This window comes from Echiichthys vipera, assembly GCF_963691815.1.
Source record: "Echiichthys vipera genome assembly, chromosome: 15".
Lineage (NCBI taxonomy): Eukaryota > Metazoa > Chordata > Actinopteri > Perciformes > Trachinidae > Echiichthys > Echiichthys vipera.
In genome coordinates, this window is record NC_139840.1 from 23,773,800 (window position 1) to 23,799,923 (window position 26,124).

Here is a 26,124-nt window from a genome sequence, read left to right on the forward strand (position 1 = left end):
TCTCCAACTACCAGTACACACACCTCACCACAGTCAGTGCTGGACACTGAGCTACTGCCACAACAAAAAAGTACAAGTACAGTAAGGTGAGTAATTCGAACTTGCACTTGTCTTATTGATGTAACCTGCAGCTTATTAGAGCAGGCAGATGTTATTATACTGATGAACAGCAGAGGGCAGTGTTTGATAAGGACTGACAAAACATTGGCCTTGTCATAATATCAGTTAATGATGTAATGATGCTTATTGCCTTATAGCAGCTACTACAGATCATAAAGACGACATTTATCTTTGAACTACACTTGCAACTTTCTACATATGTTGGTATAAATACCAAATATACCAAATACCAAATATATTCACTTTGTGTCCTATAAAATGCTGAAGTTACGAAACATACAGAAAATTCCGGGTCTCAAATTGGAAAAACCTTTAATGACCAAATGACCGCTGCGGTCAGCATCACTGTCTGTATTACAAATGTGTCCAAGCAGACACTTAAACAGGTTCTAAGCCTTTGTGTTCAATATGTTTTGCATGCTTTATGTGTAACCATGCAGTGCTGAGAATGAAATCAAAGTAATGAGATATCATGAGTGCAAGCAGACCTGCATAAACTGAAAGCAGAATTTGAGTTGAATTGCGTGAGTGGGAAATAGCGAGAGTGACAGACAGGTTTGTAAAAGTACTTTTATTTTCTGAGCTCATAAAAACAATTGCATTGTTGAAAAAGTATACATCTGAGTGGCAATTCAAGTACAGCAGATCAAACATCGGTCTCAGTGGATTTCTTCATTCTTAAAAAAACATATATTCCTTTAAAAAAATACATGTGTGTTGGGGGGAAGTTACACTTGTATGTTTGGGACCCTAAAATGGGACTGAAAATGCACTTAAGTACCTGAACTTGTTAGCGTTGCTCAAACAAAGCTTCACAAAACAAAAAAAAGAGTCTGAAACGCTCAGCAAATCTATAACATCTATAGTGTGGACTAACAACAACCTTGAGAAAATAGAATGAAAAAATTGTCAATAAAAACCCTGACCTGATTTGGAGTAGTATCAAAGACATAAGGTGTAAACATTCAACAATATCTTTACATATGTACAAGTTCTGGGTCCTGCCCACAGTCAGTTGTCCCGTCTGGGAAGCAAATGTGCAGTTTTTTTAAGGCAATCACTAACAATAACTTACTTCAAAGACAGGGTGAGAAAAATGTCTTAAATACAAACGTCTATAACTTAACCAAGGGTCATATATCCACAGATATGTACAAAGAACACCAGCATTCATTCAGTGTTCTGATGGAGACAAACACGATCTTCCTATAGGCGTGTTGTTGCTCACAACATTGGAGTCAACAGTGTTGATTGCCTTAAACACTCTACCAAGGCACAAGCTAAAGTTGTTTTGTGTGTTTGGGCGACACACAAAAATGTCCCACACTAAAGGGGTCGACTCCTGCTTCTCCTGGGATGCTCCAGGTAGGATCACATGATGGATTCAGGTACAAAAGTCTGATGTGGCCTACATGTGCCTCTTCATGTGGAGAGCCAGGTGATCTGAGCGGGAAAACGCACGCTCACACAGGTGACACTGGAAGGGCCTGTGTCCGGTATGCTTTCTGAAGTGGCGGGTCAGCTCATCTGACCGGGCGAACTTCCAGCCGCAGCCTTCCCAGTTACAGTGGTATGGCTTTTCACCTGAGGAACACAAGCAAAGGAGTTTGGTTAGATTACAAGAGTCACGGTGCACAAACAGCAGAAACAAACAAAGCTGACGATTAAAATAGATTTTTGTCTCAGAAATGTGCTCACCTGTGTGGGTTCTCATGTGGGCTTTGAGGTGGGAGCTCTTTGTGTACGTTTTTCCACAGCCAGGGAACTCGCAGCTGTGGGTAGCAGCTCGTTTTCTGACCCATGACCTGCGGCCTCTCTTCTGTTTGATGCTACCAGCCTCATCGTGTGCGTAAAACTCCAGCAACGACGGCGATGAGGGAGGAGTGAGCATCATTCCCTGCATAGAAGCTGGATGCTGCTGCTGGTGAACGCGGACAGGCTCTCTGCTCATGGCGAACTGTGCTTGAAACTGAGCAAAACTCTGGTACTGTGGTTGGTAGGGCACGTTTATGAATTGGTTTTGGAAATGGTGTTGATTAGAATGGTGAGAATGAGAGTTCATTTGCACCAAATGACCTGAATGAATGTCTGTGCGTCCCTGAGGTGCGGGGTGCTGCATGGGGTGCGCAACGAATCCCGGCAACGCGCATGGCACTGTAGCCTGGTGGTGCGTAAAAGCTGCTTGGGGAACGGAGCGCTCCTGGCGACTCTCGTACATTTGTCCAATAAAGCTCCCGCCACCAGCAGTCAACATACAAGACTGACCTTCGGACTCGGTTTTAATTTTGTATCCAATCGGTGGTGGAGACGTGGCCGCTTGGTGATGATGGATGGCAGCAGCTGGAATGGTGGCCGGATTCAACGCTCGCAGTTCGGTGTACTCCCGCCCTCCTCTCGCTTTGCCTGCGCTCTCCGGTGAACTCTCCCCCGGGCAGTAGCCTATCTCTGGCGTGAGAAGCTCCGCCATGAGACTGCGGACTGGACTCGAGCCAGTGAAGCTCACCGCGCCGTGGTATTTCTGCGCAGCCAGGCGGGGGGGTTGGTGATCGCTGCAGTCCGGCTGCGAACTACCGCTGCAGCTCTCCGGTGACTCCGGCAGGGAATACGCACACTGCTGCGGCGGAGAAATGTTCCCGTGGTTGCTCACAACATTGGAGTCAATGGTGTTAGACAAAATAAACTCGAGGTCCAAGTATTTCCCCAGTTCGTCGTCGTCTTTGGGGAGTAAAGCAGGAGACTGCACGATGCTGAACTCCACTTGGATGTGCGGGTTGTCTGCTCCACCTGTTGAGCTGCTGCGTGCACATTCATCCACCTTGCACATCTGTACGGGAGAGCAAATTGGGGAAGTTAGAAGAAAACCCAAGCTTCTAATGCGAACCAACGTTTAGAAGAAAATCTACACTCTGCTTTTAAATCCTCTACTTACATTGTCGAACTGTTTTCCATCCATCACATGTACACCTGGAAACGCTGTCATGACGGGCATCACTGCTTCAGCCACGGCCATGCTGACCGCTTGGGTGTAGCGCGTAAAGGTAAAAGATTTAAAACTGTTAAAGCGAACAGAGACTCTGCTCTCTGTCCATGGAGCGCCTGGGTTTGGTAACAGCTGAGGAGTGTAGTGAAGAATGTGACTCTCCACCGAGCTGACGGAGCCTCTTATATTAGAGCTCCTTTCCCAGTACCGGGAGGTGTGGCTTCAACTGGCCCCAACACACACACACACGCACGCACACACACACACACACACACACACACACACACACACACACACACACACACACACACACACACACACACACACAAACACGCACCTCCACCACGGCAACCAAAAAGTGCAAACAAAAATAAAATGTCTCTCAGGTGCGTCAAGCAGGAAAGTTACTGCGTAAATTATGACCAAAGCAATCATCCGTGACTTAATATGAATGGATGGCAGGAACATTGTTTTCAACACACTGCTTTTTTTAAAAATACCAGAGGGTTATTTATAATTATAAATCAACATGTTTCCCCAATATATGTTCATGATGGAGTAAGACGTAAAAGTATGTGAATAAGTGTGAAGTGTAAAGGTATCAGCTTCACCTCCACCGCTGCAATTCATCCCTCTCTCTCTCATCTCTCACGGGGATCCAAGCATTTCCCTTGAGGCGCACAGGGGGCGACACGAAACCTGGCAACAGTCAGGGAGGGCTGGCTGGAAAGTCACAATCCTATAGTGCGCAAAAGAAGCCCTCAAGTTTTCACGTCAGGTTTAAATATTATTCAAATATTCACACTTTTTAAGAAGAAAAAAAATATTAGATGCTGCTCTTCGATCCAACAAAGACACACCGAGACATGTATTGCATGTCTCCCACAGTTTCGTCACAACACACGCAAGCGCGGCCACTCACACATCATTGATTTGTCCCCAGATGATCCGTGCGTGCTTAGACACAAACGTAAACGCGTGAAGCGGCGGCTCATCGAAACAACCTGTTAATCTGGATGTCAACAAAGGCCGACATGTTTCTTAATGATCTGCAGCCCTGCGGTCATTGCTATGGTAATGCACATGTGAATGGCAGTCAGAGCTGAGAGAGAACAGCCGACGGGACTGGTTTGGCTTTGGTTTATGCGAATAGTCTTTTTGAGTTTTCCAAGCATTTCACTGTTTGAGTCCTCGGGAAATAAAGCGAATTAAAGCACAGACTTGTGTCATATTTTACACAGTCAACTGACTTCTGTAAATATTATTCCCTAACATTAAGGTTTAAATAGTCTCAAGGCCTTATTCTCACTGACATGATTAAATATCGTGTACTCATCCATGTGCTGGGTAAAAAGTGGTTATATTTTTATTGTAATTGCAATTGTAAAAAACACAAACTAAAGAAGCAAATGTGTTTATCAACTTTATAGTTATAGTACATAAGAGATCCAACAGGCAGACAAACCTCTCTGGGCTCTACATAAGACAACATACTGTACATTTGTGTCAGTGAATAACTTTCTGGAAAACAAAGGGGATGGATTTTGTCCATGGTAGCCCATACACAAACATACAAACATGAAATATTTCCTTATTTGGTGTAATAATGATTCTTGATGGTCATTTCTGTATGGTTAAAAAGAAAAAAGAAAAAGGTTACTCTGTTTAGTTCATTTGTATTTTCACACATACAGAAAACTATGAAGAAGTAAAGTAAATGTGGCATTTTGACACAATGGGGCCTTCTTTCTTTCCTCATTCGGGGGTTACGATAAGCTTTATTGTGGATAAAAACTTCTACAATGTCACAGTCCCTTGTCCTACAGCATGTTTTATTAGATTGTACGACTTTGGTATTTAAAATCCTGAAAACAGCAACAACGCCAAATAGACTAACGTAAGTCCTCTTTGTCTGTCCTCCTCTGTGTCCTGCTGCAGGTGTTGTGAGAGGCAGCGTCCTGAAGCCCACTGCCTTTATACTCTGTTATTTTTAACCTCGCTGGGTTTGCTTACGCAGAACAATTTCCGGTTCTGTCCACGAGCCAAGTGGAAATGGACTCTGTTTCCTGAGGAAAAAAGAGACATTTGCTTCCTACTTGCACTCTGCAGCCACCTTTAGATACTTAACACAGAACAGGAAAACTATTGCATAATATCAATTTAAGAATTTAATTTTGGGCTACTCTTTGTCTGGTTTATAGTGACCTTAATGTACTATTTAACATTATTGTGTAATTAAAAGCCTGTTAGAGATTTACAGTCTTAGTATCCTTATTTCCACATGCTGAAATGTAATTCAGGAGAAATCAGAAAAAAACCCATTGAAAAATGCCATGATCTCCCCCGCAAAGACAAACTCTCTATCTTGTTCCATCAAAGGCATTATCAGACCCAGGTCATGTAAAACTAGCCAAGAATAGAGAGACAGATCCAGATAAAGTATCGCCCTGGGCTCAGGTTTCTCCTTTTGTGACTTGCTTTCTGAAAGGGAGGAAGTCTTTCAGCTCAAGTGTTTTCTAAACACAAGACTTAAGATTACAGTGAAGCAGACGGACTGAGAGCCACGGCATCTCATCCTGGATACACTGAAATGTTTTCCAAATAAAGATTATCTTGTTCAATTGTTTGCGTTTCTGTGTTTACAGGTCTCAAATTGGATTCTGTTATTTGTTCACTTAACTCCCGGTCACTCAAACACTTTGCAAAAATATGTCATATTCAACTTTCGGGTGATATTCAGCGAATGTTTCGTTGCTTTCAATTAAAACATTTTTAGTTGTGGAAGGAGATATGATTTGCATTAGCACACGGTAGTGTTTGTGGACTACGCCAACCTATTCTCTCAGTCTTTGCTTTTCTCCGTTCCCGTTTCGATATGACACAATTCCCAACATGGGTAACTTCCGCGGTTGCCAGGGGGAACGAGGGAAGATTGACTATCTCAATTAATTTAAAGAGAAAAATATAGATTACAGTTTGAGCCACATACTGAATGGCTGTGGTGCTATTGAGTCACATCAGGCTAGTAGTTAACAAGCAAGCAGATATCTGAACAGATAGCGTAAAGTAATGCATACATGATTGGAGTGGATGCATAAAAGTATCAGTTAAAAACTAGCTAATAATAATAATAGCCTATATAAACAGTTCACATAGTTATAAGTAATGGCTAAATGGTATATCTATAGTTCAGCTGATAAACAGTGGAGATAGCTAGCTAAAACTAATTGACACATGTTTGAAAGATAGTCAGCTGGTGGATAAATGATTGAAACAGCTAAATGAATAAATAGTCGCAATAGTAACCATAAACTATTACAGTTGAAATAGTAATAAGTATTATCTTAAAGATCAAGTTAAACTAATTGAAAAATGTTGAACAGAGTTAGCTAACAGTAACAGATCCACGGTTAAAACACCGAAATACATTTGACAAATGGTTGAAATAGTTAGCTTAAAATAGGCTAATGGATACATGGTAAAAATGCAAACTTGACCAAACCACCTAAAAAGTTTAGTTGCTTTGATTTACATAGCCTAGGCCTGGTTAATAATGTTAAATAGCCTTTGGTTCCTAATTTAAATGTACGTATTTAGAACATAACAGTGATAAAATACATAGGCTACAGCAATCACTGAATTGTGAAAAAGGGGTAGGATTAAATAAGTGAAAACTTCTTTCTACTTCTTTTAAGGCAGAGTTAATTGTATATACCCTATGCTGGTACAGTTTTTTTCCCTCTTATTTGTTAAACTAACTTACTTTTGTATTTTGTATTATGGGTTATGGGTATTTTGTATTATTTTTTTGACATGTCTGAAATAGAAAAGAAAAAGAAAATCAAAATTCAATTCACCATGATGGGTTCATGATGAAGGGGTACTTGGGTTCATCTGACAGACTATGTGTGATATGACATGTGGGATACAAAATTTGACTTTCTGTGGCAGCTTATCACAGATCACACTTACATAAATGCTTTGATGCTAGGAAGAGATTTTCTTTTTATTTACAGGGATCAACTGTACAAGCGTACTGTAAAATAAGCCTGATTACTGAAAATGTGTGCTGGCATGCTCAGGCGAACTCGCTACTCACTAATGTAATCACTGTCATCCTCTCATTTAGACACATGTCCGTACACATTGTCTTTGTGCTCCTGTCAAAACAGTAGCTGTGCTCAGAACAGCCAGGAGCAAGCTACTTAGCAGAATATGGACACACACACACACACACACACACACACACACACACACACACACACACACACACACACACACACACACACACACACACACACACACACACACACACACACACACACACACACACACACACACACACACGGCAATTATCCTGCATCACCCACACTGAGGGGAAACCCAGCTGTTATCTTGGATAAATATGCTGCCTTGCATGGCATGAAAAACCAACAAAGTGATTAAAGAGAACAAACAAAGTCAAACTACAGTGCAGAGATGGGCTAGTTAGCTTCTAGAAAGATATCAAAAGGAGGTGGGAAGGAGAGGAAATAAGAACAAACGCGAACCGATGAGAAGAATCATGGGAAAAAGAATAGCAACAACATCGGTCCGAGGCCCTGTAATCAGTGGTTCTGCTCTTCCTGAGGCCAGCTTTTGACGCCTGTTGGGTCAAACAGTCTGACTGCAGGGATGGAAGACTATTTATGTGTGTCCAGATAGGACTGGATTAGAAAAATACTCATAAATTACACATACAAACTGGTGAACCATATTCATATGTATATATTATGTACATTGTGTGACATAAAAGTGTTGCACTTTGGTTTCAAGACACAAAATATTGTAGATTTCTAATTATTTATGTTGCAGTACAAGACACGCTGAATAAACTGTGTCCCATATGCTAATGAACTCAGATGCTATATCAAACAAAAGATCATTGCCCTGCAAACATGTTTACCTAACGGTGCTAAATGGCTTAGCTTCTTCCCGTAGGTAAAGCCAACAGTTGCTAAATGGTTTAGTAGCATTCAGCGCTAATGAAGCCATTAGCAGCGAGCCGCTAGCCTAATGAGATCAGGGTGCCACATACTTAGAAGCATGTTGGCTGATTTACGCTTCTTGCGTGTGTGCGATCAGGATCAGATGTAATTAGGAGCTGGGATGATAATGATGAGCCACTGAATGAAGAGCGAGACAAAAGTCCTGTTCAGACCGGGCATTAATATGCATCTTTGGCAATCCGATCACAAGTGGACAGCTCTAAGTACGTCAGTTCACACCTGGCATTAGCATGCATCTCCACGAGAGTCTTGAGTAACCACTTTTTGGGTCTAACTTCTCTGCTCTCTGTGATAAAACAAACACATACATGATTTCCCTTCGCAAAGACCAAATGCGTTGTTGAGCAACGCACTTCATGTGCCGGAAATCAAAAGAAGAATTAGAAACAATACAGACTGGGTTTATTCTTTGGCGCATTCCAGGCAAACGCAATCGCCCAAGAATTGGACACACTTATAATGTATATTTTTTTTGGGTCATTAAAAAAATTACCTGTTGTCGCACTTTACTAGACAATTCATATTGTACATTAACAAAAGTCACAATATACTGTAAGTAGATTGAATCCGATTCTGATTTATTTGTATTATTTGTATTTTTATCTTGTTTATTATCACTCATTATCACTTATTTCTAAACTCTGAGCTGCTGTAATAGGTAGCAAGTCCACGTTGTGATCATTAAAGTTTACCAATCAATCAATCAATCAATCAATCAATCAATCTCTTTCTGTCTCTAATTTTCTTCATTAATCTGTTATTCGTTACTTATCATTAGTCCCTGGTTAGCCTGAGGGTTTGTCCCTGTGGATTATAAAAACAAATTTTAATACGATCATTACTTGAAGTCCCTAGCCATTTAATAGCTTTAATCAAACATGCACATAAATGTTAGCCTCATGAGACCATCTGATCTCGCGAGCTCCATTGTATTTTACTCGCAGATCGGTCCATCTGGCGGAGTCAGGTTACATAAATGCATTGTCCTTAGATAGTCGCAATAACAACAACTGAATCTTTTTGCTCTACAGTTGAAAGTGGCTTCAATAGAATCACTAGAGGTTTTTTTTTTATTCAGGTCAGGGTTAACACTAGCTTCTGTCAGTACTCCTTTTTACCTCACCAAACTGGCAGCGTAACTGTAACATATAGAACAATCCCTTTAAGTAAACAAGAATGAGCCTTACAGTACCAACCAGATTGTGTGCTGCTCTCAACTAGTGCTCACACACATTTAGAAAAGTCGCAAATCCCATTTTTGTGTTACAGCCAGACACTGGGCTGGGAGTTTGATTTATAATATCCATTAAACTTTATTGTGGAACTTGGTTTCCACAAAAGGAACCAAGTGCCAATTTGGATCTACTCAAAACCCTCGGGTTGTCACTCTGAACTGTAGTAACTTGTAAAACCTAATAACTTAAAAACGTTATGGCCAGTAGCTGTTATTCTACCTGATCTAGCACTTTATCATGTTAATCAAAGGTTCTGTAAAGAACCGGTCTCGCTTCTTTTACTCTGGGTTTCAGCTCGTTATTCTCACCACACTAGCCTGTAGCCTGAAAGTCTGCCCGGTCCCTGCTACCAGCCCGCTCATTACCTCAAGGGCCATTTACCTGTTCCACCTGTTGTGCGGTTACCATGGCAGTGTACTCATGTTTATCACAAACCACAGACCTGTTTGATGAATGTAAAGAAATGTGGGATTTGGGAAACAATGAGTAAGGCACCACATTTACCACATTGTAGATCTAAATCAGACTCATTTTTAACTCAGAAGTAGCAAAATACTGAGAGCTTTCCAATCAAGGCTGAGAATTTAAGAAACAAGACCAAGAGCCAACAGTGAGACGCACATGAAACATTACATCACACATGACTCCCAGGAGAATCAGGTGTGGATATCATCCAGAATGCCCTTTCATGCGTTCTCTGTGTCAGATGCGTTCTCACTGGGTAGAAAGACTCAGCTTGGTTTTGATGAGGGGTGGTGCCTGGGTAGAGCATGCAGGAGGGAGAAATTACGATGATTACACAGCGGTGACAAAGCCGGTTTGGTCATAAACAATCGAGCGGTTTCTTGAATTTGTATGACAATCTTGGCGTTGGCCCTTACCAATAAAAGTTTCCGAATCACATTTTCTCTCCAGTTGGACATTTGCGTTGGCATCTTCATGTAAATCACCCTTCAAAGAGGTTTGTTTTCTTTGTTTGTGTTTGGGAGCTTGCATGATAGGAACGTCATAGATATGCCCATCGCTTGCTGTGAGTACCCCGGAGAATGAGCGGCTGTATTCACACATGGGCTCACTCGGAGATTACACAGACCTTTTGCATTCACTAGTACAGCCCCGCCGGGTAATGTCAAGATAATTTCACAGTTTGCAGTGGATGTGTGAAAGGGGCTTGAGTCTCTTCTTCTTTGCCTTCTTTTTGTTTGTCAAACAACGAAATATCAGAGCCAAGCTGGCGAGCAGTGGGACACACCACATTGTTTTCAGTGGTTGTTTAATGCTTTATGTTAAGCAAGATTTCTTGGATTATGTGTTTTTTTGTATTTTTATCTGCCACACCAAAGAGCACCAGTCAGACCAGACTTAAGAGCCAAGCAGCACTTCGTTTTTCCTTTGTAGACCGAATCATTATTCGCCTCTATTGGCATTTAAATTGATTGGTCATCACAGTAAGCCTGAGGCATCTAAACATTTTCTTCTTAACGTTACTGCCACTGTGGCACACAGACACCGACCCTCACCAGGGTGGCTTAAACTATCGTTTTGGAAAAGCCCCACTAAAGCGGTGAGGAAAAGCTTTTAGTCCGGATAGAAGGAGAGATAAACATTTACAGATTTAACTAGATGAACATAGATGTACTCTGACCTGACGGCCAGACTGATGCCGGCACCTTGTTAACAGTGTCGAATGACAACAATTAACATATCAAGAGGTACAGACGGTACAAAGAAGGATAGTGAGAACTTTTAATTATCTTTCGATTTGAACCAGATGTAACAGGAATTTCTGGAACATCAACTTTCCCCATACAATTTTCTAACTTAAGGACATGATACACATTGTATTTAGAAAAAAAAAAGTAAATATGGAAATATAGGCTCACTGTAATTCTGATATACTTAAAGGGTTGCTATGTGCAACTTTCATTGGAGCTACTTTTTACCAAAGGAAAAGTCCCTATTTTGCAGTTTTCCAAAGGAATAGTTCAACATTTTAAGAAATACCTTATTTGCTTTCTTCCAGCGAGTTAGATAAGAAGATCAATACCAATTTTATTTTTGTAAGGTAAATATTTGGGTGAACTGCTCATTTAGTGTAGGTTGAGAAGGCTGCTATGAAAAGTTATCTGTTCTGGGTTCAATTGTATCAAATGATCTTCCTTGGCAGATTAAGTTAAGGGTCAGGAAAAGCAAGAGGCCTAGTCGTCAACTCTGGGACCTGACACCGTTAGTCGTCCATCTTTGTGCCATAAATAGCCTGATTATATCATTACAAGTGGGTGGATGTTCAATGAAGATGGCGGACAATAGGTGTGCCATTAAAAAGGCAATGGGAAGAAGCTGGGAGATGGTGTAGGGTTGCTTTTGCATAATGTCTATATGATCTATTTAGGAGCAATCCTTGTGCTCTTGGGCAATAAACGATAGCTCTGCAGCCATCTTGGATGCTCCATTTAGCTCATCTTTCAGTGGCAGAGCTGTGTAACTGTTCTTAACAGCCATGATACTCTAGATAGACACATGACAAAGGGACAAATTCCCACCCATTGTTCAGCTTTTGAAAGAGGCATGAGGAAAACATGTGATGCTTAACAGTTTTGGTTATTATTTAACACATAATGGTGTTCATTTCTGCATGCGTGTAAATCAAATGACACATGCTTGTTATTCCAGTTTCGCCCCCAGACCAAAATATGAGAAACTGAGTGGGACCTAACACCTCAGTATTTGTTGTGCAGGGACGAGATGCACCAGAAACCGAGTCTACAAACTATTTCAATGCCAGGGCCCTGATTTAAATGACGATGATCCAACCTGTTCAACTTTAAGAAAGTCGCAACCGTTGCAATCAAGAGAAATTCACATATCTTTGATGGATGTCTAATGACGTAGTGCTCTCTGAATTACCTACTTTCTTTGCCTTCTGTCACGGGCCATGGAGAAGCTAAAGAAACCTGGTGCACAACGCAGGTGAGTGAGAGGCCAAGGGGTGATGTATTGTGTGTAACACACTGTGTATTCTTTGTCAATACGGTGTCTCATGGTAGACTTAGGATTTCAATTCCCAGCGGGGCCACCCAGGCAGGCAATAAATCTATGAGGGAACTGTGTCGAAGACAATGTCTGGTCTTATGTTTTAACGTCTAGAGAGGGTAATGTTGTTCTGTCTGTCAGTAGGTCGGTCAAGCACTTTGTCCAGACTGAAATATCTTAACTATTATTGGATTGATTGCAATGAAACTTGGTACAGCCATTCATGTTCCCTCGAGGATGAATCTTAATTACTTTGATGATGGAAATTCAGGAGAGATGGCAAGGAAGTGAGATGTCTCACTCATTAGCTACTTCTGTCATCAGAAAATGTTGTTTAAATTGATAATGTTACTGACTGGGGAGATATGATGAGTATACAATGTTATTGGCTGTGGAGGTATGATAAGTATACTGTATGTACATCCCATCTATAAGAAAATGTGCTATGTAGCTGGTTAGCTACAACACAACGCAGCTGGCTAGTTAGCTGTCTCTTTTGCGTTCTACTTTGGTGTGGCATGATTGACCCAAAACTCTACACAAACAGATGTGAAATAAATACATTTCAGTATGGCGTTAACGCAATGTTTATGGAGATGAAGGGCCGTTAAACAACATAAAGTTGTTCTGCATCTCTGGTGGGACGTCTGTCAAATATTTGGGTGATGTACAAATCGGGCGAGAACATGTTTGTGCATGCGCAGAACCGATCAGGCAGCTGGTACGGATCAGGCACCGACAAACGACATCAGTATTAAGCTTCAGCATGGTATATTTGCATTCACTTTCCCTAGTTAAATGGCAACATCCTTTCAATGTGAACTCAACTGTCCAGTCTAAAACATTAATCATTTCATGTAGATGCAACAAATGCATTGATATTTCTTTGGATACTACAGATAAAGATTGACCAAACACATTACCAGTGTTATGGTAGATGTTATATAGACATCTATTGAATCTAGTTGTTTATACGGCCAGCGTAACAAACAGAGATTCTTCAGTCTACACTTGACAGCAGAAGTAAAGTCTCTGAGATCAACAACTCTGTTTGTTGATGTGCTTTTATCTCTATCTTTCCAGGTGCCTTAACTGGACTGTGACAGATGACTTAAGTTAAAGTATAGCAGCCTTTTCATTGAAACCAAACATCCTGAACATAAAAAAGTCAACAAAGGTTGAAAGTGAGAATGACTTTTGATGGTTTACGTCAACAGCTGCTTGCCTTTGTGTTTTGATTCATACTGCATGTGGGAGCACACTGTTTTTAATAATGTGCCCAATAAGACGGTTGTGTGACATTTGCATAGCTCCATGTTTCACCTGCCGTTCCTTGGCATGAACGATTCTAATCATTACAATAATGCTAATAGTAAACGTCCTATCTGGTTACCATTGTGCATCACTTACTTACTTGAAGGTGACAGAGAAAATAGTGAGATACATTACAACAGACAGGCTAGTAATTGTCAATCATGGCAGGGTTTGGATTACATTGTAGTTTTGCAGGGAAGGTGATATGCTGTTGAACCTCTATGTCTTCTTAATCTTGCAGTATCTACACTGGGATGTCAAAATAAATTCTTTACACATACAGTAGATTCATTGGTAATCTGTCAGAGGGAAGAACTAGGAAACCACATATTTAGAGACAAAGTGGTTTTCCTCTGCAGCTGTGTGAAAAGGGCAAATACAAGGGAAGATAGAATCTGTCTTTTGTTATTGTGTAGACATACAGTCAGTGCTTTGCCAGCTTAGTTTGGTGTTCACATGCTAACATTCGCTAACAGGTATTAAACACAAGCTAAGGCTGATGGGATCATAATTAGTTTTGCAGGAATTTGGACTAAATTAACTTTAACCTTGTGGTTACACTATAGACAAAAAGTCAGAGGATCACCAAATTATTACAATTCATGCTGAAGGGGACATTAATGTTTTTGAAATTTCATAGCCGTCCAATAGTTTTTGAGACATTTCACTCGTAAAAGCTCCAAGGAAGTCTTGATGGTGGCGATAGTGAAAGAAGTATAAGGAGATCACTGATATTGTTAGGCTTCATCCTCTGGGAACCATGAATGTTTGTACTAAATGTTGTGGTAATCCATCTCTACAGTGTCTGGATCACAGTTGTGGACTGACCGATGGAGCCATTATGAGTTGTAACTGACATGGTGATTAGTCAATCACAACAAAACATGCAGCTGTGACTTCTGGGATTAATTCTGCTCTCTGAGCAGATCTGCCTGCAGATCATGTTTGTGCAGGCAAAACTGCACCTCCGTCAGCTGGCAGTAGGCCAACATTTCACCTTGTGTTCTTTTACATCATGCTTTCTTTGACAGGGAACAATTTGTTGTCGTGAACATCCTGTTCAACAATATGCAAATCTGTACAGGTTTACGACCCAGAATTTTTAAAGTTAATTTGAAACTGTCGGATAAGACAGAGAAATGTATCCGACGTGGAATTAAGAGTGAGGTACACATTTTCTTTCTGTCTCTGTTTCTTCTCCTGGCTGCCCTGAAAGCTAGAAGACAGACAGGAGAGCAAATAATTACCCTTCCCAGGTAGTTGCAGTGATTGTTGGGGGCTGGAAGATGAGTGAAGAGGGCTCTGTGTGTGTGTGTGTGTGTGTGTGTGTGTGTGTGCGTGTGTATGTGTGCGCGCGTGTGTGTGCGCGCGTGTGTGTGTGTGTCCGAAAACGGCATGTCCTTTTGACCTTGCAGAGCTGCAGACACACACAGAGAGACGGTTTTGTGTCCCCAGACAAGAGGTCTGCTTTCACCTGAACAGACCCGGCCAATTACGCCCCTCCAGCAGAGACAAAGAGGAACGGAGCGGGATGAGTGACTGGGACCATGCTGGGAGAGGAGGAAGATTCCTGTATATTTAGCTTTTGCAGATTTGACCAGATAATGCAATTTATGTTTATTTCAATGGATGTTTCGGTAAAAAAAAAAACCTGACAGTGTTGACACGTTTGCGGTTCATGTTTTTTTCCAGGCAGGCTTGTTTTGGTTAAATGCCTTCAGGTGTGTGAACAAGCTCAGACTTGACCATAAGCACATAGTTTGGTATTGCCGCAGGACTCAGCTGCCAAGTTCTGGCAGAGAATCTACATTCCTTCTTCATGGTGTGTGTGTGTGTGTGCGCGCGTGTCTGTTTGTGTTTGCTGTGAAAGCGTGTGAATATCTTACCACCTAAAACCAGAAACTGACAGTATGCCTGCTCCAGAGGTAATCTCACTGATATGACACAGGGAGACATCTGCACACACACACACACACACACACACACACACACACACACACACACACACACACACACACACACACACACACACACACACACACACACACACACACACACACACACACACACACACACACTTCAATTAACCTCCAAATGATTTCTTTTTTAATTGTCTTCCAATAAAAACATTATGAAGGCACTTGGCAAAAGTGAGGCACATAAACCTGTCATGATGGAAATGAAATGTTACTGTTAGAAGTTACAATAAATTAAATGTTTAATATCTTGGTTGGAAACTTGACTAAAAGAATTTCTCTTCAATAGATAAGAATTCACTTTCTAAGCCAAATGACGAACTGTTAAAATACTGTGGTGGGAAGCTACACACTCTTGGGTTTGTTCCTTACTCAGTTAGACACAGATTCCATTTAAATATTTTTTGAAAACCTTGTCTACTATATGGAGCAGCAGAGACGGAGTGGTGCATGATTGCAGGTATACGGTGTTTAACCTCCTAAAGGCAGGTGGACTTACCATTAGCTATCTAAAGAAGGCAGAGATGAGGATCATGGTCATCTTGCAGAGTGGAAGGGTTGCCCATCAATTTACAATCTTTAATGTACCATAATTGATTGATTTAAGTGTTTATTTGATTCCTGAATTGAAAGGCAGTTCCCCCTCCCAGGCAATGGGAGGGAGGAAGAGAGAGAGAGAGAGAGAGGGAGAGAGGGAGAGAGAGAGAGAGAGAGAGAGAGATGCAGCAGAACTGTACTGTTTGACTGTGATATGTAGAGATTGAGAGAGACATGGGAGGGGGGGCAGCCCATGGACAGGCTCCCCTAGGGGTTCAGTGCCTTGCTCAAGGGAGCTTCAGCAGTGCCCTGGAATGATTGTAATATGTAGCCTTGAGCCGTTGACCATCCGAAGCAGAGATGAGGAGTAACCTTTGAAGGAACCACATACACACGCACACACACACACAAATATGAAGCAAACGCACCAATGCATGTTATTTTGAACCAAAATATGACACCAATGACAGTCACAAGCCAGAACAGGAGGCGTCCCATGAAGGAGCCGATGACATAAAGATGACATTAGCTAACAACACTACAAGTGAGGCTGCGGCACCACAGGGCTTCACCAGTGTTGTTCATCAGTGCCGCTCCGACCACTGTTATCTCAACAGGTGCTGAGACCTCAAGCTCTTTTAACAAGTCACCTAGTCATCCTTTGACTGCTGTTACATTACTATAATTTGAGGCACTTGTATTTAAACTTGAGTGTTTCTGGAACTTTATAACTCTATTCCACTAGAATTCTAAACATTATCTTAGCACCATAGCAGGTGTGCACTAGTAAAGTAGTTAAACAATGTTCACATAATCATTTAGTCAGTTTAGGGCTGTCATATCATGCTATAAACCTGCCTGTCCTTGTGGAAACACTTCTCATGTCATATCGTGCCAAAGTGCCAATCAGCTTATGATCCCATTTACACCCTTCTTTTTCTTTCTTTTTTCTTGCTGAGGTAAGACGTTTTTATTATCTATTTTCTATTGTCTGTGCTGTGCCGTCACTGTCAGAGCGAATTCTGGTGAACAGTACATTAAGGTAAACCTGCCAGGCTTTTGAAATAGCTGCCACGAAACCATTAGGCCCTGAACAGCCGCAGGGCCCCCTTCAAAAAAAACATAAAACAGGCAGTGATAGCATCTCCCAAGCAACGATCCAGCTAGACACACGCAATCATACACATATATACACACCGTACTGTGAATGCAGAAACATACTGTTAGGGACACACACACACGCACGCACGCACGCACGCACGCACGCACGCACGCACGCACGCACACACTTCTTACCTTACCTTACCTTACACAATAAAAGCTCTAGACACACACTACGTAGATAACTATTTACCATAGGGAATTCAAATTCATTCAGAGCATTTATTTTGCAAAATGTCTTAGGTCACCATTAACCTCAAAAACAGCTTCAATGCTCCACTTTTTTACAAGGTTAAAGTGTTTATATTTGTCGGAATTGTGGCGAAAAATATCAGCATCTCAGTTCATCCGCAGCACAATTCTATACTAAATGATTCACTTGATGAAACTTTAATGTAAACGGCATTTGTGCGAAAGAGGATTTAGGTGGAATCTAAAAAGCTAATGTCTGTTTGTGTCTAGGTATGGCTTTCTCTGTCTTAAGGAAGTAGACAACTCACACTTATCTGTGCAGTCATCGAGAGGAAAACATGTTTCTGCTCGGCCAACAATAAAAGGAAGATTTACTTTGTGAACTTCTCTTTGAGTATCTGAGTCCATTTATCAGCCTGTTAATCTTTGTCAGAAAAAAAACTAACATTTTAGTCTTAATTTGTCATTATCTGCAGCTAACGATGTTATTTCTCACAGAGTATAAGACTGAAAGGCTAATTCCTCTCTGCTGTGCAAACCTCCCCGAGGTGGTCTTTGTGTGTTTTGCACAGGGCTTAGCTGACATACATTCATCATTTGGCTTTTCAAATCGCTTTGACAACTTTTCTCACCCCTAATTTGTCATAGCGCTCACTGACTTTGCCCCGCCCCCTCCCCCCCTCGCTCTCATCTCACATTTAGAGGGCTAATGGGGTCCACTTCAGATAACTGTTGTTTGACCAAGTCTGTCTCCAACCTTTAATAGTCTGTTTCAACAAGCAGAGCACCGAAAGCAAACTCCACCAAAGAGGTTATATGCACTGTGCTATCACAGGGGCTACACACACGCACACACACACACAGAGAGAAAGCAAACTTCACCTATCTCTCACACACACACACACACACACACACACACACACACACACACACACACACACACACACACACACACACACACACACACACACACAGCTACCCTGGCTTGCTGTTTACTGGCAAACTTTTCTCATGGAGTTTTGAACGTGTGATAATAATTGGGGGCTTTCAGTTGTCATTCCGTGTTTTTTTTTTATTCGGCGACAAAAAATCTCATCTTTGTCTCATAGTGAGACCCACAATAAATGTTTACAGGGTTCTACAGGTGCTGCAATTTGGTGTTGTCAAGGTTTAAAAAGTGATTTTGTCTAAAGTGCTTAAAATGGTTTGAATATAGAACAGGAAAAAGACACCAAGCCTAATTAGAACGTACTTCTGTCGAGCGCCGTCACAAAACATAAGTTAGGTTCTTTATAGCACATTAACATCGATTTTAATGTAATTTGATGGATGGAGGTCTAATTGAATGGAAGTATTTTAGTAATTACGTGTAAAATTGTGCAGTGTAAATTGTTCATCCAGAGAGGCTGGTGGTCCAATTGATTGATGTCTAACATCAAGATTCCCTTTCCTCTTATTTTTGCTTCTCTTACCTTTTTTGATGCATGATTATTCTATGATCAACAACATATCTTAACTCTGCAAAGTTACAGATATTCCATTCTCCTGTGTCTGATATGTGATCAGCATATCACTTTACATTAAAAAACAATACAGTAAATACTTTGAGAAGCTCATTGCTCATCTGTACACAATACTCCGTCATGATTTCTAAGAATCCTGTGTGTTGATCCGTGTTATCGGCTCATCCACGCAGTGCACGCAGAGGGCTGGACAGTTCTTCCCGGCTTATCAGACACTGGCCTCTTGCACGTCCGTTAGAGAGAGGGTGCTATCTCATCTAGCCCTCTCTTCTGTCCGGACTGTTCACCGCAGATTAGCTGAGAGACGGCTGGTCAAGAGCGGTCTACTTACTGCTTGGCCATTTGATTACCAGCGTTTTAGTACACTTTATTTTTGCTCCTTCTCGCCCACTTTTACTCTGTTAAGTTGATACTTCTTCTGTCTTTATCTTTATTTTCAGAAGAAACAGAAAATAGTGTGGAGTTGGTTATACACAACTTGCACATCTAGCATGATGTCATTTTTACACAGACGTAGCTTGGAAAGATAAGTAAATGTGCATATTATCTGAGGGTTGGCCATCTTTTCATCTTGTCAGATGTGACTTCACGTTTTAATTAATCTTGTCACGTGCTTATTAGTTACTCTCTTTACTATAACTTGACTTTTCCGTGCACAGTTGATTGATTCTTCCTTTGGTTTATTATAACCTGAACACTCATTAGCTGGATGGAAACTGACTACTGGCTGCCTTCAAACACACAGTCCACATCTTCAAAAACAGCCCTACATTGTCAGGAGAACAATACACACCAATGTTCAAATTTGAAAAGGTCTGGCTAAGCATGAAATGTATGATGTTTGTACAGTAGGTGACAGAATGAATTAATATGACAGGTTTGAAAGTGGTTCAAAGGGTTCAAATGGGCAAGCTCGATCATTCTACTTATTCATTTCAATGGGAAAAAGGTTGAGATCTTTTTTAAATGTATAAAGATACAGAGTCCACACATTTTGCCAGAAAGCAGATTGACATTTGTCATTGTTATTGTTTATTTTCTATTTGTTCTCTTCTATTAAATTGTCTGAGTCCAGAAATGGCGCCTGTGGTTCACTGATAGCATCGCTCGCTGCAACCACATGAAGAACCAACAGTCAATTACACCCATTACCACACACACACACGCACGGACGCACGCACGCACGCACGCACGCACGCACGCACGCACGCACGCACGCACACGGACACGCACACACACACACACACCTATACACCTGGCAGTGGAGGCAGTGACATCAAAGATAGTGACAGTACCAAGGTATGCGAGGCAGAGCAGATAAAACAATTAAACCACAATTTGCTGTACTCAATTATTTAATAATGACAGCACAATGCAGAATGTACATATTCATATTTGCTGAGACCTTGCTGTACCTAACTCTTGGGTGGTGTATGTTCAGGTCAATAAGGACAAAAGAGGAAAACGCTCTGCTATTAAATGTGAGTCACCATGGCGTGCTTTGCATTGTTGTTTCACATAAAATTATTTTGGAAAGGCCCATCCCTTCTTCACTCAGTCACAGTCATGCTAAATATACACCTCTTTCAAAGGGTTTTCCATAAATGTATTTTAATGCGTATTTTGAAGATTTGTGTTAGAAAAGCTGAATGGAAACAAAAAATTTCGATATAACTTCCTCAAATGTGCGTAAAAGTTTTTTTTAAATAGTATTGATGCACTAAATGGGATATGGAGACACCTTTGCCTAATTATTTCTGACGTAGCGAGCATTTCACTGGTATGACTGATCTGTTTCCGCATCTTCCTGAATATTCCCATAACGCGTCTTCGTCTCACATGGCCAATACTAGCTCATATGAAAAAAACTTTTGAAAACTCAGCTAAGTCTTCAAGACCTCTTTGAGTGTTTTTCTCTTAAACGTGCAGTCGGCAACATTTGTTTGATCACATTCACTGCTCGGACAGAACAACATAAATCATACAGTTTTAGAAAAAAAGAAAAGCGCCTCTACGTGCACATAGAGCCTGTTGTTTGTTTTGCAAAAATCCACAGCGCCCAAGTTATCCTGTCCACTCATCGCAGGGCTGTATCAATGTTCACTGTCAGGCACAGTTCATGTACACGCCACAGATACCCCCTTGTGCACGTTACAATTTCGAAGGCACACGCCTCAAGCTAGGCATAGGCTGAATGACGTTAGCAGTTGCTATCTATGAGTAACTTAGCCAGCCTACCTCCGTGTGACATGTACTCCATGCCGTTTATTGATGAGAGAAGATTGATCTGGTGCACGCGCACTGATGAGAACTCAATTGGAGGAGCTGGGTGGTAGGGGGGAGGGGCGTGAAAGTTGTAAACATTCGAAATTTGACTGGATCAACTCATTCTGCCAGACTTGCCAACTGCAGCTTCATGGCCCATTCCCACCCTTTGGTAAATTCCGATACGGACCCTTACATCAGTGGGTCAATCACCAGAGAGCTTATGAATCCAGAGTGCTCTGGATGAAACGGAGCAAACCACCGGAAATCCAGGTGGAGGTATGGAGTCAGAAGTCCAACCATTAATGAAAATTGGCACAGAGGAGTGCCGCATGTTGTATTCTTAGTGCTACCCAGCGTAGCAAATCGTCGAAAGTAGCGGTGGACACCCCGAAAGTACTGAAAGTGCCTTTCCTCAACCAGCTCTCTCATCTGCAAAACCAAGAATCGCCATGCCACTGCCGCATACTATACTTTTTGCACCTATTTTGATGATTTCGGATGACGCAAAACCCAATCATCTCCTCTTACGTTACATCCATAACAACGCTGAAACTGGAAAGATGTATAAAGGGTAGTACCGGAGACCATGTTTGGTACAGACAGACTTATTTTGCTCGGATCCGGAGGTATGAATCCACCTTAAGATGAACGAGGTGATTCGTTTTGTTTACTCATAAACAAGCTAGACACCTGCCGTTCCTTTCATTTGTCCGATGATTTCGGCGTGGCCCCTCACTGACAGAAGCTCGTTGTCTCTTCAGTTAGATATTTCTGCCTATCTTTGCGTTAATCACCCTTCTTCACCCACGGGGGTTTGTTTTCTTCCAAGATTAGCTGCAAACTGATAGAAACGTCCTCACCATGCCTGCTTGCTCACTGTAAAATTCACACATAGGCTCACTTAGAGATGATCCTTTGTACTAGGGAGCTGGCAGGGTAAAGTCTGCTTGATGTCCAGTCCAACTGATTTGGGCATTTGCGTCCTCACATTTATCGCACCAGGTAATTTCTAGGTAGTTTACGTTTTGCAGTGCGTGTGTGAAAGGAGCTTGTGTTAACGTTTCTTAAGGCGCACTCACACTGTCCTTCCGCACTGGGCCAAAACCGTTTTTTCAGCTAAAGCCTAGTGCGTTTGAGCAGTGTGAGTGCACCCGCTCCGCGCATAACCGCTCTACAAAAGCCCTGAGAGAGGTGGGCTTTTGTAGAGCCCGTTTGCACATGTATGAGCACGAGCGTGCGCACATGTACGAGCACGAGCACGAGCACGAGGCCTACGGCGGTTCTGACGTCCTTTATGTGCGCCTGTTCGTACATAGAAAATAGAAGGAGGGACCATGCGCAGACATTTAACAACAACAACAATGGCGGCGAAAGGTTCACGTTGGTGTGATGCGGAGGTGGAGTGTTTACTGCAGATTTTGGTCGGATGAAAATATTAAAAAACAGTCGACAAGACGCACAAAAACTCTGAGGTCTATGAAAAGATTTGTAAACAAAGCGACGCATCGCGATGACGTCAATCAATGCGTGTGACGTGTTACGGCGTGATGACGTATGGACAGCAAGAAGCATTTGCGCGAGGCCCAGGCAGTGCGAGTACAAACGGGCCTGGGGCGCGGGGGGAGAGGGAGGGGGGACAAGTACCCTAAAGCCCGGGGCACGGTGCGGAAGGACAGTGGGAGTGCGCTCTTACTGACTAACAGTCTGGACTCAGTTCACTACCATTTGCTCTCATGCATTCTGTTGGAAATTCAAGTATTCACCCTTGCAGTTGGCATGAATGCAATTCAAAACATATATAGATGAAGCGCTGGTCTAATCATAACTGTGGCTGTAGAAGAGTAAAGAGTAATTTCTTCTGCTCCGGCTGCACCTTGATGGGAAAAACTATTTTTATAGACGGATTTACAGTGCATCCGGAAAGTATTCACAGCGTTTCACTTTTTCCACATTTTATTACGTTACAGCCTTATTCCAAATTGTATTAAATTTATATCTGTCCTCAAAATTCTACACATAATGCCCCATTATGACCACGTGAAAAAGTTTTCTTCAGAGTTTTGAAAATGTATTAAAATTAAAAAACAAAGAAATCACATTAACGTAAGTATTCACAGCCTTTACCATGAACCTCAAAATTGAGCTCAGGTGCATCCTGTTTCCACTGATCATCCTTGAGATGTTTTACAGCTTAAATGGAGTCCACCTGTGGTAAATCCAGTTTATTGGACATGATTTGGAAAGGCACACACCTGGCTATATAAGGTCCCACAGTTGACTGCATGTCAGAGCGCAAACACCAAGCATGAAGTCAAAGGAATTGTCTGTAGACCTCAGAGACAAAATTGTCTCGACGTACAAATCTGGGGAAGGATACAGAAAAATATCTGCTGCTTTGAATGTCCCAATGAGCACAGTGGCCTCCATCATTCGTAAATGGAAGAAGTTTGGAACCACCAGGACTCTTCCTAGAGCTGGACGGCCGTCTAAATTGAGCAATCGGGGGAGAAGGGCGTTGGTCAGGGAAGTGACCAAGAACTCGATGGTCACTCTGTCAGAGCTCCAGCGTTCCTCCATGGAGAGAGGAGAACCTTGCAGAAGGACAACCATCTCTGCAGCAATCCACCAATCAGGCCTGTATGGCAGAGTGGCCAGGCGAAAGCCACTCCTTAGTAAAAGGCACAAGGCAGCCCGTCTGGAATTTGCCAAAAGGCACCTGAAGGACTCTCAGACCATGAGAAACAAAATTATCTGGTCTGATGAGACAAAGATTGAACTCTTTGGTGTGAATGCCAGGCGTCATGTTTGGAGGAAACCAGGCACTGCTCATCACGAGGCCAATACCATCCCTACAGTCAAGCATGGTGGTGGCAGCATCATGCTATGGGGATGTTTTTCAGCAGCAGGAACTGGCAGACTAGTAAGGATAGAGGGAAAGATGAATGCAGCAATGTACAGAGACATCCTGGATGAAAACCTGCTCCACAGTGCTCTTGACCTCAGACTAGGGCGACGGTTCATTTTTCAGCAGGACAACGACCCCAAGCACACAGCCAAGATCTCAAAGGAGTGGCTTCAGGACCACTCTGTGAATGTCCTGGAGTGGCCCAGCCAGAGCCCAGACTTGAATCCGATTGAACATCTCTGGAGAGATCTGAAAATGGCTGTGCACAGACGTCTCCCATCCAACCTGATAGAGCTTGAGAGGTACTGCAAAGAAGAATGGGCAAAACTGCCTAAAGAGAGGTGTGCCAAGCTTGTGGCATCATATTCAAAAAGACTTGAGGCTGTAGAGGCTGCCAAAGGTGGCTCTACAAAGTATTAAGCAAAGGCTGTGAATACTTATGTAAATATGATTTCTTTGCTTTTTAATTTTAATACATTTTCAAAACTCTCAAGAAGACTTTTCACGTGGTCATAATGGGGCATTATGTGTAGAATTTTGAGGACAGAGATTGATTTAATACAATTTGGAATAAGGCTGTAACGTAATAAAATGTGGAAAAAGTGAAACGCTGTGAATACTTTCCGGATGCACTGTATATCTTCATAAAACAAATGAATATAAACTCCCCTGAGAGTGAATCCCTTCCCTGTATGTTGGACAGTAAAAACTGAGTGTTCATTTAGACATGCTGCGCCTTACAGTAGGGGCAGCGGTATGAGTCAGCGGTTAGTAATGCTGCCTCATAGAGGGAAGGTCCTGCACGTGTGAAGTCTCTCCCTCTACAGACCTGTAGGCTGGGCTGCTTTTAAACCCAAAAATGCCTGTAGGCGTAAATGTGAGCGTGACAGTGTTTGCTGGTATGTTAGCTTGTGACTGGTGACCTGTCCAGCGTGTTTCCCTGCCTCTCGCTAAATGCATGCTGAGGTATCCTCCATTACGAACACTCCACGTAGGTAGAGGAAATAAGATTAATTACAGTAGAAGTATGAGTAACTGAGATGCATGGCATTCAAAGTGTTAGAAGTGTCAACGTCATATGAATGCATCCATAACAATTCTCGCTGCTATGTCCAAAATATCCAAATAGTAGGAATCATATCATTGTTGCCATGCACAGATATTGTAGAAAGCGAGAATGTAAAAACATTGTCATTGAATATAAATGTGGGGCTTCAGAATTGTCAATGTCCTTGTCTGCATATAGGACCGATGCAGCATGTAAATGACAAAAATGACACTAATGCATCAAGAAACATTATGTTGATGTGTCATTAATGCAACAATATACTGTATATACTAAACTGTGACACTGTATTTACAGCAGAAATGTGACTGCTGTTCTTGTGTTTCACATCTGAAAATGGTAACTGACAATAGAGTGTATTTGTAATACAATGATACATTTTGAAATAAATGGAAATTGCTACATGTGTCTAGAGCTTTTATTGTGAAACGTAACAACGGTAGTAGTGGAGTTATCTGTCTGTGCATCTGATCCATGGATGTATGAGGTCTAGCAGCAGACCTCTGTGTTGTTGTTATATAATCCTCATACATTAACAACACAATGTGATTGTGCGGTGTCTTTATTCGAAGTGCAAAAGCTTAAACAACTGTTCGGGAAACTATATTGACATGCAAATTACTCTCATGAAAAAAACACCCCAAGTGTGTAAAGACCTTACTTGACTCTCTGCCCGTCTCCTCAGGGCGTGTCTCCCAGATTCCAGATCGCTGCGCCAATGTGTCTTCACTGTCGTCTCAAATTAAAAGCCCTCGCAGGGTCACGT

At 41.9% G+C, this 26,124-nt stretch overlaps 1 protein-coding gene across 1 annotated transcript; it reads right to left on the reverse strand.

Annotated features, from left to right (window-relative positions):
• Window positions 1-682: 682 nt before the first annotated feature.
• Window positions 683-3,383, reverse strand: klf17 (Kruppel like factor 17). The gene is made up of 3 exons (XM_083927891.1): window positions 3,050-3,383; window positions 1,819-2,944; window positions 683-1,704 (listed from the first exon to the last, which is right to left on the reverse strand). The coding sequence occupies exons 1-3, from the start codon at window positions 3,128-3,130 to the stop codon at window positions 1,529-1,531; spliced, it is 1,383 nt and encodes a 460-aa protein (XP_083784017.1). The 5' UTR covers window positions 3,131-3,383; the 3' UTR covers window positions 683-1,528.
• Window positions 3,384-26,124: the final 22,741 nt, after the last annotated feature.

Excerpts from the sequence above, each read along its gene's own strand:
- klf17 (XM_083927891.1), bottom strand. The coding sequence starts at position 3,130 with ATGGCCGTGGCTGAAGCAGTGATGCCCGTCATGACAGCGTTTCCAGGT. Across the intron at positions 2,945-3,049 it reads ATGGAAAACAGTTCGACAAT|ATGTGCAAGGTGGATGAATG; the intron begins GTAAGTAGAGGA and ends TCTCCCGTACAG. Across the intron at positions 1,705-1,818 it reads CCACATGAGAACCCACACAG|GTGAAAAGCCATACCACTGT; the intron begins GTGAGCACATTT and ends TGTGTTCCTCAG.